This window comes from Diabrotica virgifera, chromosome 3 (genome assembly GCF_917563875.1).
Source record: "Diabrotica virgifera virgifera chromosome 3, PGI_DIABVI_V3a".
NCBI classification, from domain to species: Eukaryota; Metazoa; Arthropoda; class Insecta; order Coleoptera; family Chrysomelidae; genus Diabrotica; species Diabrotica virgifera.
This window is the reverse complement of record NC_065445.1, coordinates 261,033,547-261,049,050: the sequence shown is the minus strand read 5'-3', so window position 1 is coordinate 261,049,050 and position 15,504 is coordinate 261,033,547. Positions and strand designations below refer to the sequence as shown.

The window sequence follows — 15,504 nt, the reverse complement described above, 5'->3', positions numbered from 1 at the left end:
GCAAAAGAGCATATAAATGTGGAATTCGTAGTAAGCTGTTTACTACAAAAGGTAGTTTAAAGGTGCATCTGAGACTTCACTCTCGTGAAACACCTTATAAATGTGAAATTTGTAATAAGCAATTTACTCAAATAAGTAATTTAAATACGCATATGAGAGTTCACTCAAAAACCGCAAAAACCTTATAAATGTGAAAGTAATAAGCTGTTTACTACTAAAGGTAGTTTAAAGATACATATGAGACTTCACACTGGTGAAACATCTTATAAATGTGAAATTTGTAATAAGCAATTTACTCAAATAGCCCATTTAAATGAGCATATCCTCATTACTTGACAATGCTCTATCCTTAAAAATTTCGTATCTCAGAGATTGTTTCTAGAGCCCTTAAAATGGGTGGCTTTGTCAAGAGATGTACAAGAGATTTCACAAATCTCTCAGTAATCCGCCTATTGTATTGTTCATTGGTCAGACCCCTTTTGGAATTATGCTTCTTAAGTCTGGAATCCTCTATACATGCCACGTACACAAATTAGAACAAGTGCAAAGAAGATTTTTGCAGTACTTGGCTTTTAGGACTGGATTGGATCCCGCTGATAACTATGATTACAACTATGATTCACTTCACACGAGATTTTCTCTCTCCTTTTCACGTTCCTAGGCAATGTAGGGGCTTACAGAATCTCTACAAAATTTTTAATGGTATTGCTGATTGCCCAGATCTACTCAGATTGTACTCTATTAGAATATATGTTAGAAAACTTTTTAACCGGAAATGATATAAAAACCAAAAATGTACTTTTGTTCCCATCTGGCTAAGGCACGTCGAATAATATATCGCTTATACTATTTCGTTGACTTAAAAATAGTATTTCCGGTTGCAACTCTAAAACCGCAAGTCCTAGGTCAAATTTCTCATCTTTAATACCAGCCTTAGCTGTATTAATAACGAATGAGCTTTATTCGCGGACGGACGGACAGACAAAAATGAAAACATATCGCTTGTACTCGTCCGGCGACTTTAAAACAATACTTCCGGTTGTATTTCTAAAACCTGAAGTCATATTTAAAATTTCTCACCTTTAGTACCATCTTTGGATTATAAGCTTTGATTTGACAACTCATTTGTCATTCTACCCGGTATAATGACGGAGGAGTTGTGTTTGCGGACGGACAGACGGACGTGGATAATTCAAAGTATTCACACTTTTTCAAAATTGGTTAAAAAATTCTCACAATTTGGTTTTTATTTTAGGTGCTTCACAGGATATCACAATGGAAGTTGCAATTACCGAATCATTCAATGCTCCCAAATTACATTTGAAAACATGTACTGGTAAAATATCATATAAATGTGAAATGTGTAGTAAATTGTTTACTTTAAAAGGTAATTTAAAAAAGCATATGAGACTTCACACTGATGAAAAACCTTACACATGTGAAATATGTAGTAAGTTGTTTCCTACAAAAGGTAGTTTAAAGATGCATATGCGACATCACACTGGTGAAACACCTTATAAATGTGAAATTTGTAGTAAGCAGTTTACTCAAATAAGTAATTTAAATACGCATATGAGAGTTCACTCTGGAAAAAAAGCATATAAATGTGAAATATGTAGTAAGCTGTTTACTTCCAAAAGTAGTTTAAAAAAGCATATGAGACTTCACACTGGTGAAACACCTTATAATTGTGAAATTTGTAGTAAGTTGTTTAATACAAAAGGTAATTTAATGGTGCATATGAGACTTCACACTGGTGAAACACCTGTGATAAAACCTGTTAAAGGTGCATCTGAGACTTCACTCTGGGAATCACCTTATAAATGAGAAATTTGTAATAAGCAATTTACTCAAATAAGTAATTTAAATACGCATATGAGAGTTCACTTAAAAACCGCAAAAACCTTATAAATGTGAAAATAATAAGCTGTTTACTACTAAAGGTAGTTTAAAGATACATATGAGACTTCACACTAGTGAAACATCTTATAAATGTGAAATTTGTAATAAGCAATTTACTCAAATAGCTCATTTAAATGAGCATATCGTCGGTGATGTGACAATACCCTCTATTTTTTTTCATGAGTTTTGTAAGAGAGACTAAAACGTATTTTAAGGTAAAAATCCACGAGAAAAATAAAATTCCTGTACTTGGATGTATACCATAAATCACAAAAAATACAAGATCCTTTGTAAAAGGTATATTTAAAAGACCCCAGTAAGGGTTACATCACAAAACAAAACGTTTTTGGGATTAATAGGTAATCCATCATCAGTGTTAAGCCCTACAATAGTAAGTATAACCTAATTAATAATAGACAATGTTATAAAAGTTGACTAAGGTTAAGAATTGACAGATGCCATACTTACAATAGCATGCATGCGTGAGCCACCAAAAAGTTATGGCTGAAAACCCTTTAAAAGTTTCAATATTTTAATGATACTACATATTATTAATAATACAGATGTATGCTGCAAATATTTCTGGATATAACCCAGGACAACACAGGACTCTAACCCACGTGGATGTGATATGCAAGGAGCGAACCTCACATATTGAAAATTGAGTGTCAACTGAACTGAAAGGTGAAAGAACTGTAGAAGTATGCCAGTGACAGATTGTCAATGCGACGTTATGAACTATTTTGTTACTTCAGCCAATGAATTTAAAGTTTATGTTGATGTTAAAAATAAAACATTATCAAATATCCATATATTGGTGTTAGAGAAATATTCGAACATAAATGTAAAATTGTGAAATATAATGTGATAATTAAATATGAACATGACCAATGATAAATAGGTACTAGGAGTTATGCAGTCAGCAATACATTAGGATCTTACAGAAGTGGTAATAGACTTAGAATTATTAAAAACGCCTTTTACGAAATGCGTCTAGGATATCAGAATTTGTTTAATATGTAAAGTCTATGTAAAGATGAAAGTGGGCAAATAATCAGTGACCAACAGAAAGTCACAGAGACCTGGAAGCACCTGGAAATACCAGCAGAACTATATAAGGTAGGTGGCGACCACCTAGCAAGTCACATCCACGAGCTCATCAAAGACGTATGGCAAGAAGAGAAATTACCCAACGACTGGAAGAAAAGTATTGTATGCCCGATCTATAAAAAAGGAGACAAACTCCAGTGCAAGAACTACCGTGGAATCTCTCTACTATGTACAGCATATAAAGTCCTCACGTATATTATAAACCAGCGGCTCCAACCACTAGCAGAAAATATTATTGGAGAGTATCAGACGGGCTTCCGACGGGGAAGATCGACACTGGATCAAATATTTACAGTCAAGCAGATCTTGAGCAAAGCATGGGAACACGATGTTGATGTTCACAACGTGTTTGTAGACTTCAAACAGGCATACGACTCAGTCAAAAGGAACAAACTATACTATATATTGGCTGAATTGGCAATACCACATAAGCTAATAAGACTCATTAAAGCCACAATGGATGAAACTCAGGCATGTGTACGAATACAAAACCACCGGACAGACTTTTTCAACATTTCGCAGGGACTAAAGCAGGGAGATGGGCTGGCCCCAACATTGTTTAACCTGGCATTGGAGTATGCGGTTAGGCAAATGCAAACTGGACGAGGAAATCTACTGACCAACCGAACGGTTCAACTGGCCGCTTATGCTGATGATATTAATATTATGAGTAGAATATCAACAGGAGCACAGGAAACATATGCAGAGTTAAAAACACAAACTAGAATGCTAGGTCTGGAAATTAACACAGAAAAAACAAAAATAATGACTCAGACGAGAAGAACATTATACATGAAGATGACATTGAAACGGTTGAAAAGTTTACATACCTGGTAGTAGAAATATATGCCGACGGATCAGAAGATGGAGAAATACGGAAGAGAATAACGCAGGCAAACAGCTTATTTTGCCCTCTCCCATATATTTCGGTCTAAAAGTGTCCACCGAAATACAAAGATGAGAATCTATAAAACCTTAATTCGACCAATATCATCCAAAAACAAACTCGACACATTCGAAAGGAAAGTACTTAGGAGAATACTAGGACCTGTGAGGGAAAACGGAATCTTCAGAAGTCGATACAACAACGAGCTTTATCAACTTTATAGAGAAGCACCCCTGTCAGACTTCATTAGAATAAAAAGATTGCAATGGGCCGGACATGTGATAAGAATGGGAGAGGATATGCTACCAAAACGAGCACTGAATGCTAGAATGCAAGGAAAGAGACCGTTTGGGAAGCCACGAAAGCGCTGGGAAGACACAATAAACAGCGACGCATAAGCCCTTTTAGATGTCCGTGTATGAAGAAGAGCAGCCACAGACAGGCAAGGGTGGAGGCAAAAAATAAAGGAGGCCAAGGCTCAATTTAGGCTGTAGTGCCGTAGAAGAAGAAGAAGAAGTTATTGATTAATGTGTAAGTGTTTGATGACTGATAATTTGATCTAATTTGTTGAGTATAGATGAACTTGAAAAAATTGGAAAGTGATGGTATATTTCGTTTGGCTAAAGAAATTTTGTTATTTGCGAATGAGATTGAGACTAAAAAACACTTGATAAGACTGATAACCCAAGAGACTCAACCCCAAACCGCCCGAAAATGAATGGATGTATGAGGAAGAAAGGTGGAAGGATGTGGAAATAATCAATGTAGAAAATAAAACGAATATGGAGAAGTATGTCTAAATTGTTGTAGAAGTGAAATAATAAGAATATGGAACGATAAAAAGTAAATAAAATGTGCTGAGAGTTTGAAGTAGGATGTTGCTTACAGAAAATTTGTATAGAAATAAAAAAGGTAGATGATAGTGAAAGTATGATGATACACATAAGATGAGAGGATATAGATGATATGTGTTATGAAAATAGTTGTCAGTGTAGGGGTTGAAAATATCGATTAAAAGAAACATGGCGATTAACACAATTAGGACTTTTCTGCTTCTCTTTAACTATTTCTAAGTCCTCATACAGGTCCAATTTTATGAAGTTTTTTGAGAGATGTTATGTAACAATGAGACATGAGACGTCTTCTGGGATGTTGAGAGTATGTTTATTTTGTATGAGATGTTGTGAGAAAGTTGAAGTGTTCTCTCTTTTGGTATGTTCTAAGGAACGAGAAGCGAGTGATCTACAAGTTCTTCCTATATATGTAGCATCACAATTGGAGCATTGTAATCTTTAGACTCCACTACGATTCATGTAGTTAATAAGGTCTTTAGAATTGGTAAGACACTGTCCTTGATTATTTAGCATAGAGGGGTTTAATGTTCAAGTCTCTGGGGAAAGCAGTCTCTCTCAAGACTCTAAGGTGTCTCTTTTGGATGAATTTGTTTATAAGATTAGGGTCGTAACCGTTTATAAATGCTATTTGACGGAGAATATTGAGTTCTTTATTATAGTTAGATGGAGATAATGGAATTGTCTCTAGTCGGTGCACATAACTGTGGAAGGCTGCATATTTATGTGCCATTGGGTGATGAGAGGATATGATCATGTCATACCGTTATTCTCTTATCACCCAATGTCACATAAATATGCAGCCTTCCACAGTTATGTGCACCGACTAGAGACAATTCCATTTTCTCCATCTAACTATAATAAAGAACTCAATATTCTCCGTCAAATAGTATTTAACAACGGTTACGACCCTAATCTTATAAACAAACTCATCCAAAAGAGACACCTTAGAGTCTTGAGAGAGACTGTTTTCCCCAGAGACTTGAACATTAAACCCCTCTATGCTTCCCTACCGTATCATCATGAACATCTTTCCGGTGATACCTTCTTAAAAGAGCAGTTGGTAACACTCACATTTCTTTTAAAGTACCAAATAATCTAGGACAGTGTCTTACCAATTCTAAAGACCCTATTAACTATATGAATCGTAGTGGAGTCTATAGATTACAATGCTCCAATTGTGATGCTACATATATAGGAAGAACTTGTAGATCACTCGCTTCTCGTTCCTTAGAACATACCAAAAGAGAGAACACTTCAACTTTCTCACATCTCATACAAAATATACATACTCTCAACATCCCAGAAGACGTCTCATTGTTACATAACATCTCTCAAAAAAACTTCCTAAAATTGGACCTGTATGAGGACTTAGAAATACTTAAAGAGAAGCAGAAAAGTCCTAATTGTGTTAATCGCCATGTTTCTTTTAATCGAGATTTTCAACCCCTACACCGACAACTATTTTCATAACACATATCATCTATATTCTCTCATCTTATGTGTATCATCATACTTTCACTATCATCTACTTTTTTATTTCTATACAAATTTTCTGTAAGCAACATCCTACTTCAAACTCTCAATACATTTTATCGTTCCATATTCTTATTATTTCACTTCTACAGCAATTTAGACATACTTCTACATTATCCGTTTTATTTTATACATTGATTATCTCCACATCCTTCCACCCTTCTTCCTTATACATCCATTCATTTTCGAGCGGTTTGGGGTTGAGTCTCTTGGGTTATCAGTCTTATCAAGTGTTTTTTAGTCTCATTCTCATTCGCACATAACAACAAAATTTCTTCAGCCAACAAGTTCATCTATACTCAACAAATTAGATCAAATTATGTCATCAAACACTCGCACATTAGACTCAGACAACTTGGAATTGTACATTTATGTACATATTAAACAAATTCTGATATCCTAGACGCATTCCGTAAAAGGCCTTTTTAATAATTCTAATTACCACTTCTGTAAGCTCCTAATGTGTTGCTAACTGCATAACTCCTAGTACCTATTTATCATTGGTAATGTTCATATATTTAATCATCACATTATATTTCACAATTTTACATTTATGTTCGAATATTTCTAACACCAATATATGGATATTTGATAATGTTTTATTTTTAACATCAACATAAACTTTAAATTCATTGGCTGAAGTAACAAAATAGTTCATAACGTCGCATTGATAATCTGTCACTGGCATACTTCTACAGTTCTTTCATTTCAGTTCAGTTGACACTCAATTTTCAATATGCGAGGTTCATTCCTTGTATATCACATCCACGTGGGTTAGAGTCCTGTGTTGCCCTGGGTTATATCCAGGAATATTTGCAACATCCATCTGTATTAATAATAATATGTAGTATCATTTAAGATCTTGAAACTTTTAAAAGGTTTTCACCCATAACTTTTTGGTGGCTCACGCATGCATGCTGTTGGCCTCTGTCAATTCTTAGCCTTAGTCAACTTTTATAACATTGTCTATTATTAACTAGGTTATACTTACTATTTTAGGGCTTAATACTGATGGATTACCTAATAATCCGAAAACGTTTTGTTTTGTGATGTAACCATTATTGGGGTCTTTTAAATATACCTTTTACAAAGGATCTTGTATTTTTTGTATTTTAAAGTCACCTCCTTCCTGTTTTCATATGATATTTTTTAACTTATTTTGTAGTAAATTCAACTATTTATTTACTGCAAAACAAGTCAAAACTTACATATGAAAACAGGAGGTGACCCTTAAAAAGGTTTTTCGTCTCTCCTACAAAACTCATGAAAAAGCAGATATAGTCTGTTCGCTAAACTCAGACGCAACTGGCTAGATATTTTAGTCGGTAATTTTGCCAATTTTAGTAAAATTGGCAAAAAATAATTACTAAATAGTTAACAATTACTAAATAGTTAGTAATTTTGCCAATTTTTACAAAATTGGCAAAAAACGAAAAAATTACCGACTAAAATATCTAGCCAGTGCGTCTGAGTTTAGCGAACCGACTATAGGAGGTATTGTCACATCACCGATGGTATGAGAGTAAACTCTGGCAAAAGAGCGTACACATGTGAAATTTATAGCAAGCTGTTTACATTCAAAGGTAATTTAAAATAGAATATGAGACTTCACTCTGGTGAAACACCTTATAAATGTGAAATTTGTAATAAGCAGTTTACTCAAATAAGTAATTTAAATACGCATATGAGAGTTCACTCAAAAACCGCAAAAACCTTATAAATGTGAAATTTGTAATAAGCAGTTTAATCAAATTGGTTATTTAAATGAGCATATTATCGACCTAATCTGTAAACTGCGTAACTCCATTTATCGACATTTTACAGGAGACACAAAAAACTATTTCTCTAAAGACAAATGTAAATATGTACTACGTATCTTCCATTTTAAAAAATAGGATGGTAAAAATGAAATATTTTATAGATACAGATATCACTAACATTTGTATATTGTTTAATAAGTATTTAATATTACTTACCACCAACTTTTTCTTATCGTGTGGTATGACAAACTAGGGAGTTATACATATTTTTCGTACTACATTTTACTGCAAGTGAGGTACGATATATACGAAGAGGTCGCTATTTACTCATCTGGTAAAGATATACATGTGCCACCTTTTTTAAACGATAAGTAGGGACTTTTTGAAACAGATGGCAGTAACAACTCATTTTCCGAGAATTATGGAGTTACGCAGTTTACAGATTGGGACGACGATATGAGAGTTCACTCTGGCAAAAGAGCATATACATGTGAAATTTATAGTAAGCTGTTTACATTAAAAGATAATTTAAAATAGCATATCGTCGGCCTCATATGAAAAGTGCATAAGTCCCAAAATAAGCAAAAATGAGATTTTTGCGCCATCTAATTAATATTTATGGTACGCATGCATAGCAAGACAAAAAAGTCAATAGATGTCACTAGAACCACAAAAAAGAGTTCTACAAACTCATTCTTTCAATGGTTCTTTAAATCAGTTTTTTGCGTCTCCTGTAAAATTTGTTAATTTGGACTTCATACGAGGCCGACGATATGAGACTTCACACGGGTGAAACACCTTATAAATGTGAAATTTGCAGTAAATTGTTTACTACAAAAGGTAGTTTTAAGATGCATATGAGACTTCACTCTGGTGAAACACCTTATAAAAGTGAAATTTGTAATAAGCAGTTTACTCAACTAAGTAATTTAAATGAACATATGAGAGTTCACTCTGGCAAAAAAGCATATAAATGTGGAATTTGTAGTAAGTTGTTTACTACAAAAGGTAGTTTTAAGATGCACATGAGACTTCATACTGATGAAATACCTTATAAATGTGAAATTTGTAGTAAGTAGTTTACTCAAATATGTAATTTAAATACGCATATGACAGTTCACTCGAAAACCAAAAATAGGTCATTTAAATGAGCATGTGAGAGTTCACTGTGGAAAAATAGCACATAAATGTGAAATTTGTAGTAAGCTGTTTATTATTAAAGGTAGTTGAAAGATGCATATGAGACTTTACACTGGTGAAACAACTTATCAATGTGAAGTTTGTAGTAAACTGTTTATATTAAAAGGTAATTTTAAATAGCATATGAGACTTCACATTGGTGAAACACCTTGTAAATGTAAAATTTGTAATAAGCGGTTTACTCAAATAGCCAACAACAAATAAATCAATGAATAGTTATTCGTCGAATAAAATTTATTAGACGTTTAATGGCCGGTTTCACCAACGTCAAATAGTAGTTGATTCTATGATTAAAGTTATTCGACCAATAAACTGATATTTCTCCATTTTACTAACGTCAAATAAGACTTATTTTATTGATTCGTCAGATAAATATTTACTCTTCGAGTAAATTGGCAAGTTAATCTCGCTGTAAATATCTATAAGAAATTATATTGGTCAATTTAACTTTAAATTATCAAAATTATATTGAAACAAAAGAAGAATATAAACGTCTAATAAATTTTATTCGATAAATAACTATTCATTGATTTATTTGATGTTGGTGAAACCGGATTTAAGTTTATATTTTGTTTCAATGTAATTTTGATAATTTAAAGTTAAACTGGCGAATTTACTTTCTTCTAAATATTTACAGCCCGATTAACTTGCCAATTTACTCGAAAAGTAAGTATTTTTTTATAAATAAATAAAATAAGTCTTCTTTGACGATAGTAAAATGGAGAAATGTCAGTTTATTGGTCGAATAACTGTAATAATAGAATTAATTACTATTTGTTGTTGGTGAAACCGGCCATAGGTCATTTAAATGTGCTTATGGGAGTTGACTCTGGCAAATAGCATATTCATGTGAAATTTGTAGTAAGCTGTTTACATTAAAAGGTAATTTAAATGAGCATATGAGGCGCTCAGAGCAACAGTGGCCTAACCTACATCACACAATTTTACCAAAACGCTTTTATTACATTAAAGTTATGCATTACTTAAGTATTTTCAGAGGCAGAGTGGCTCAAGCAACCATTGGTTGAGCTACTCTGCATCTGAAAATATTTAAATATGAGATAGGTAACTTTAATGTAATTAAAGCGTTTTGGTAAAATTGTAGGATGTGGGTTAGGCCACTGTTGCTCTGAGCACCTCATATGAGAGTTGACTTCGGCAAAAGAGCATATTCATGTGAAATTTGTAATAAACTGTTTATATTAAAAGATAATTTAAAATAGCATATACGACTTCACACTGGTGAAACACCTTATAAATGTGAAATTTGTAATAAGCAGTTTACTCAAATAGGTCATTCAAATGAGCATATCGATGGCTTATTGTATGCCGGTGCATGTTCTTTTTGAGATAATCTATTTTGAATGTTTATGCTCTTGTAGCATAGCCACCGAACAACCCGAAGGTTCACTTCAATAAATTTCATTGTTTAGCTGTCAGATTCTGTGACCTTGCGCCATTTTATCAGCCCCAGTGTTCAGATCCGGCTTTATTTAAATAGATGTTGCAGCACCGGTCTTGATTTTTCAAATAAGTGTAGCAAATAAAATTTATTTATTTTAAACTTATTTAACATATAATTTTAATTGAAAAATCTATTTTTAATTGTGCTGTCTGATACCAGTACAAGTTTTCAATGCATCGTTTACCTTTTTGGTCTTTTTGGCAGCGTTAAATAATTAAGATATTATGCTGAATAATTTGTTATTAAATTATTTATTAGTTTATATCTTGTTTTATTAAATTTAAAACAGTTACATGAAAAAATTGCAATACCAAAAATGCCCATACGAATAATTATTGTGTATTTTTAAAAACATAAAATGAAAAATAAATCTAAAAAACGACCTAAAAACTACGTTTTTGATATCACGTATTTAAAACGTGACAAAAATAACATCAATTACGGTTGAACAAATTCACGTGACTTTCGTAGTAGTAATAAGCAGTTTACTCAGATATTCATTTAAATGAGCATAATATGAGAGTTCACTCTGGCAAAAGAGCATATAAATGTGAAATTTGTAGTCAGCTGTTTACTTTAAAAGGTTGTCTTAGCGTGGTAAAAAAATATACAAAAATAATAAATAAAAAAACAAAAAAACTAAATAAAAAAAAATAGTAAAAAAATTCAATAAAAAATAACAATAAACAGACTAAAACACTTAGTATGTAGTAATAGTTTTAAATGTAGATACTAAGCACATCTTTTGTAAAAGAGAGAACTCAAATCAAATTGACTGGCCAGTTGGTTGCTAAAACCAGTGGCAATAAAACACAAACACATATTAAAAGGTAATTTAAAAAAGCGTATGCGACTTTACATTTGTGAAACATCTTATAAATGAGAAATTTGTAATAAACAGTTTACTCAAATAGGTAATTCAAAAGAGCATAATATGAGAGTTCACTGTGGCATAAGATCATATAAATGTGAAATTTGTAGTAAGTTGTTTACTCTTGTTAGATAATCATATGAGAGTTCACATTGGAAAAAAAAGTATATGTGAAATTTATACTGACCAACTCATTCGAATAAGTTGTTAAATATTGAACAATTTTATTTTTTAAATGAGACCTGGCAACGCCCAATATTTTAATCTTTTCAATTGAGAGACGAGGATGAACCAGAGTACCAGTGAAAATACAGACACTTATAGACTTGTGTAATTGTGTGTAACATGTGTAATTTTAAGCTTGTAATTTTGTAGCGTTTAAAATCAAAATAAAGTTTACAACTCTTCTTTGAATGTAATTTCTAAATTAACATGTAATAGGACTTCGTAAGTCCTAGGTTTTCACCCAAAGTGATCGAAAGTAGAACCGGAAGTCGATATTTGAACTCTTCGTTGAACTTTGCGACGATTGATATACGATTTCACTAATTCTGAGTAATTTTTACTAAACTTTCGGTCATAATTGCTTAAACGGAAATAATTTGAAATCCAGAACTAAAGATTCAACTTAACCGGAAAAGATATAAAAACCATAAGTATACATTTGTTCTCATCTTGCTTAGGCACGTCGAATAATATATCGCTTATACTAATTCGTTTACTTTAAAACGTTACTTCCGACTGCAACTCTAAAACCGGAAGTTCGAGGTCAAATTTCTCATTAATACAATTCTTGGGTTATAAGCTTTCATTCGACACCTCATTTGTCATTCTAGCTGTATTAATAACGGATGAGTTTTATTCGCGAACGGACGGACAAGCAATCATGAAAACATATCGCTTGTACTCTTTCGGTGACTTGAAAACAATACTTCCGGTTGTATTTCTAAAACCTGAAGTCGTAGGTAAAATTTCGCAACTTTAGTACCATCTTTGGATTATAAGCGTTCATTTGACGACTCGTTTGTCATTCTACCTGACATAATGACGGAGGAGTTGTGTTTACGGACGGACAGACTTATGACGTGAATAATTCAAAGTTTTCACATTTTTTTAAAATTGGGTGAAAACAAATTCTCATAATTTGTTTTTATTTTAGGTGCTTCACAGGATATTACAATGGAAGTTGCAATTACCGAACCATTAAATGCACCCAAATTACATGTGAAAACATGTACTGGTAAAAGATCATATGAATGTGAACTTTGTAGTAAATTGTTTACTAAGAAATTTAATTTAAAGATACATATATGAGACGTCACACTGATGAAACACCTTATAAATGTGAAATTTGTAATAAGCAATTTACTCAAATAAGTAATTTAAATACGCATATGAGAGTTCACTCAAAAACGACAAAAACCTTATAAATGTGAAATTTGTTAAGCAGTTTAATCAAATATGTCATTTAAATGAGCATATCATTTAAATCCTAATCCGTAAACTTCGTAACTCCATTTATCGACATTTTACAGGAGACAAAAAACTATGTCTCTAAAGACAAATGTAAATACTACGTATTTTCCATTTTAAAAGATAGGATGGTAAAATGGAAATATTTTATAGATACAGATATCACTAACATTTGTTTATTGTTTAATAAGTACATATTTAATATTACTTACCACCAACTTTTTCTTATCGTGTGGTATGACAAACTATAGAGTTACATATTTTTCGTACTAAATTTTACAGTTAGGGAGATACGATGTATACGAAGAGGTCGCTATTTACTCATCTGGTAAAGATATACATGTGCGACCTTGCTAAAGATGTTTAAACGGTAAGTAGGGACTTTTTGAAGCAGATGGCAGTAACAACTCATTTTCAGAGAATTATGGAGTTACGCAGTTTACAGATTGGGACGACGATATGAGAGTTCACTCTGGTAAAAGAGCATAATATACATGTGCAATTTATAGTAAGCTGTTTACATTAAAAAGGTAATTTAAAGTAGCATATGAGACTTCACGCGGCTGAAACACCTTATAAATGTGAAACTTGCAATAGGCAGTTTACTCAAATAGGTCATTCAAATGAACATATGAGAGTTTTCTCTGACAAAAGAGCATATTGTGACGAATTACTGACCGCAAGTAACAGTTTCCGTCTCGACAGCCTGGCATGTACGGAAACATCGGGAAGAATGACGCAGCGAACAAGCCAAGAAAGGTTTTCTCGAGAATGTTCGGCGGTCAAGGCTACGGATTACTAGAGATGGGCGGTTTCGTTTTTTTGGAACGTTCAAGAACATGTCTGCTATTTTTGTATGTAATATATAAGGACGCGAATTTTTAGGAGTAGTTATTAAGATAACTCATAGTTTGTTTTTATTTTAGGTGCTCCACCGGATATTACAATGGAAGTTGCAATTACCAAACCATTCAATGCTCCCAAATTATGTTTGAAAACTTGTACTGGTAAAAGATCATATAAATGTGAAGTTTGTAGTAAGTTGTTTACTACAAAAGGTAATTTAAAGATGCATATGAGACTTCACACTGGCGAAACACCTTATAAATGTGAAATTTGTAGCAAGCAATTTAGTCATCTAAGTAGTTTTAATTATCACAAGAGAGATCACACTGATGAAAAACCTTATAAATGTGAAATTTGTACTGAAAAGTTTTTTTCGAGAAGTGAATTAAATATTCATATAACAATTCATACTGGTAAAAAACATAAATGTGACATTTGTAGTAAGCAGTTTATTACGAGAAGTAAACTAAGTGCTCATATGAGAATTCACACTGGTGAAAAACCTTATAAATGTGACATTTGTAGTAAGCATTTTATTGCAAAAGGTAGTTTAAACCACCATATGAAGGTTCACACTTGCGAAAAATCTTTTAAATGCAAAATTTGTAGTAAGCATTTTATTACAAGTAGTAACTTAAACCTTCATTTGAGAATTCACACGGGTGAAAAACCTTATAAATGTGAACTTTGTAATAAGCAGTTTACTCAAAACAGTAATTTAAATACGCATATGAGAGTTCACTCTGGTGAGACACCATATAAATGTGAAATTTGTAGTAAACAGTTTACTACAAACGGTAATTTAAACCACCATATGAAAGTTCACACTGCTGAAAAATCTTTTAAATGTGAAATTTGTAGTAAGCATTTTATTACAAAAGGTAATTTAAACTACCATATCAAAGTCCACACTGGTGAAAAACCTTACAAATTAATGTGAAATTTATACCAAGCAGTTTACTGAACAAAGTAATTTAAATACACACATGAAATTTCAGAGTGGTGAAAAACCTTATAACCGTCATCGAACAGGCAGGGGTCTGAACGGACCCCATTCTTATAATGTGTGAACGATGCATATACGAACAAAAATTGTAACAATAACACATTGTTTTTATAGTATTGAACATTTATTAGACTAAGGCATTCACATTACTACAAAATACATTCTACTGATTTATAGTAACAAAGTAACTAACTAGGTACTTCTTTCTCTGTTTTAAGAGCCTTTTCTACTATTTGTCTCATTATGAAAATCTGATCGTTCGATCCTCTTTCTTTTCTGAAACCACTCTGGCTCTCCTCAAAGGTGTTTTCTAGTTTTTCTCTTAGCCTGTTTTCTACTACATATACTAGTATAAAGTTTTCCTACTGTGCAGTGGCGGCCGGTCAGGGTCGACAGTACCGACCCACACATTTATAGATATAAATTTTTTTAATATTTGTATCTGTCAAGTAAAAAAATCTGTCAGATAATACAGACAAAATTTTATTCATGTTTTTTAAAAGGATTTGATCAATCCGAGCGTTAAGTGATCCCTGCGCATAAGGGAGCGTTCAAGTATTACGTAACGCAGTTTGGGGGGAGGGAGGGTTTTGTAAAA

At 32.6% G+C, this 15,504-nt stretch overlaps 2 protein-coding genes across 2 annotated transcripts; both read left to right on the top strand.

Annotated features, from left to right (window-relative positions):
* The first annotated feature begins 1,275 nt into the window (after positions 1 to 1,275).
* Positions 1,276 to 1,827, top strand: LOC126882736 (zinc finger protein 32-like). The gene has a single exon (XM_050647725.1). The coding sequence runs from the start codon at positions 1,276 to 1,278 to the stop codon at positions 1,825 to 1,827; it is 552 nt and encodes a 183-aa protein (XP_050503682.1).
* A 7,451-nt stretch (positions 1,828 to 9,278) lies between these two features.
* LOC126882735 (zinc finger protein 239-like) lies at positions 9,279 to 14,840 on the top strand. Its single transcript, XM_050647723.1, has 3 exons — positions 9,279 to 9,351; positions 12,741 to 12,821; positions 13,981 to 14,840. Exons 1-3 carry the CDS (start codon positions 9,279 to 9,281, stop codon positions 14,838 to 14,840), a joined length of 1,014 nt encoding a protein of 337 aa, XP_050503680.1.
* Positions 14,841 to 15,504: the final 664 nt, after the last annotated feature.

Bases quoted from the DNA above. Each gene is read 5' to 3' on its own strand.
- LOC126882736 (XM_050647725.1), top strand. From the start codon at position 1,276: ATGGAAGTTGCAATTACCGAATCATTCAATGCTCCCAAATTACATTTG.
- LOC126882735 (XM_050647723.1), top strand. From the start codon at position 9,279: ATGCATATGAGACTTTACACTGGTGAAACAACTTATCAATGTGAAGTT. The intron at 9,352-12,740 runs GTAATTTTAAAT...TTTTTATTTTAG, and splicing joins TAAACTGTTTATATTAAAAG to GTGCTTCACAGGATATTACA. The intron at 12,822-13,980 runs GTAAAAGATCAT...TTTTTATTTTAG, and splicing joins ACATGTGAAAACATGTACTG to GTGCTCCACCGGATATTACA.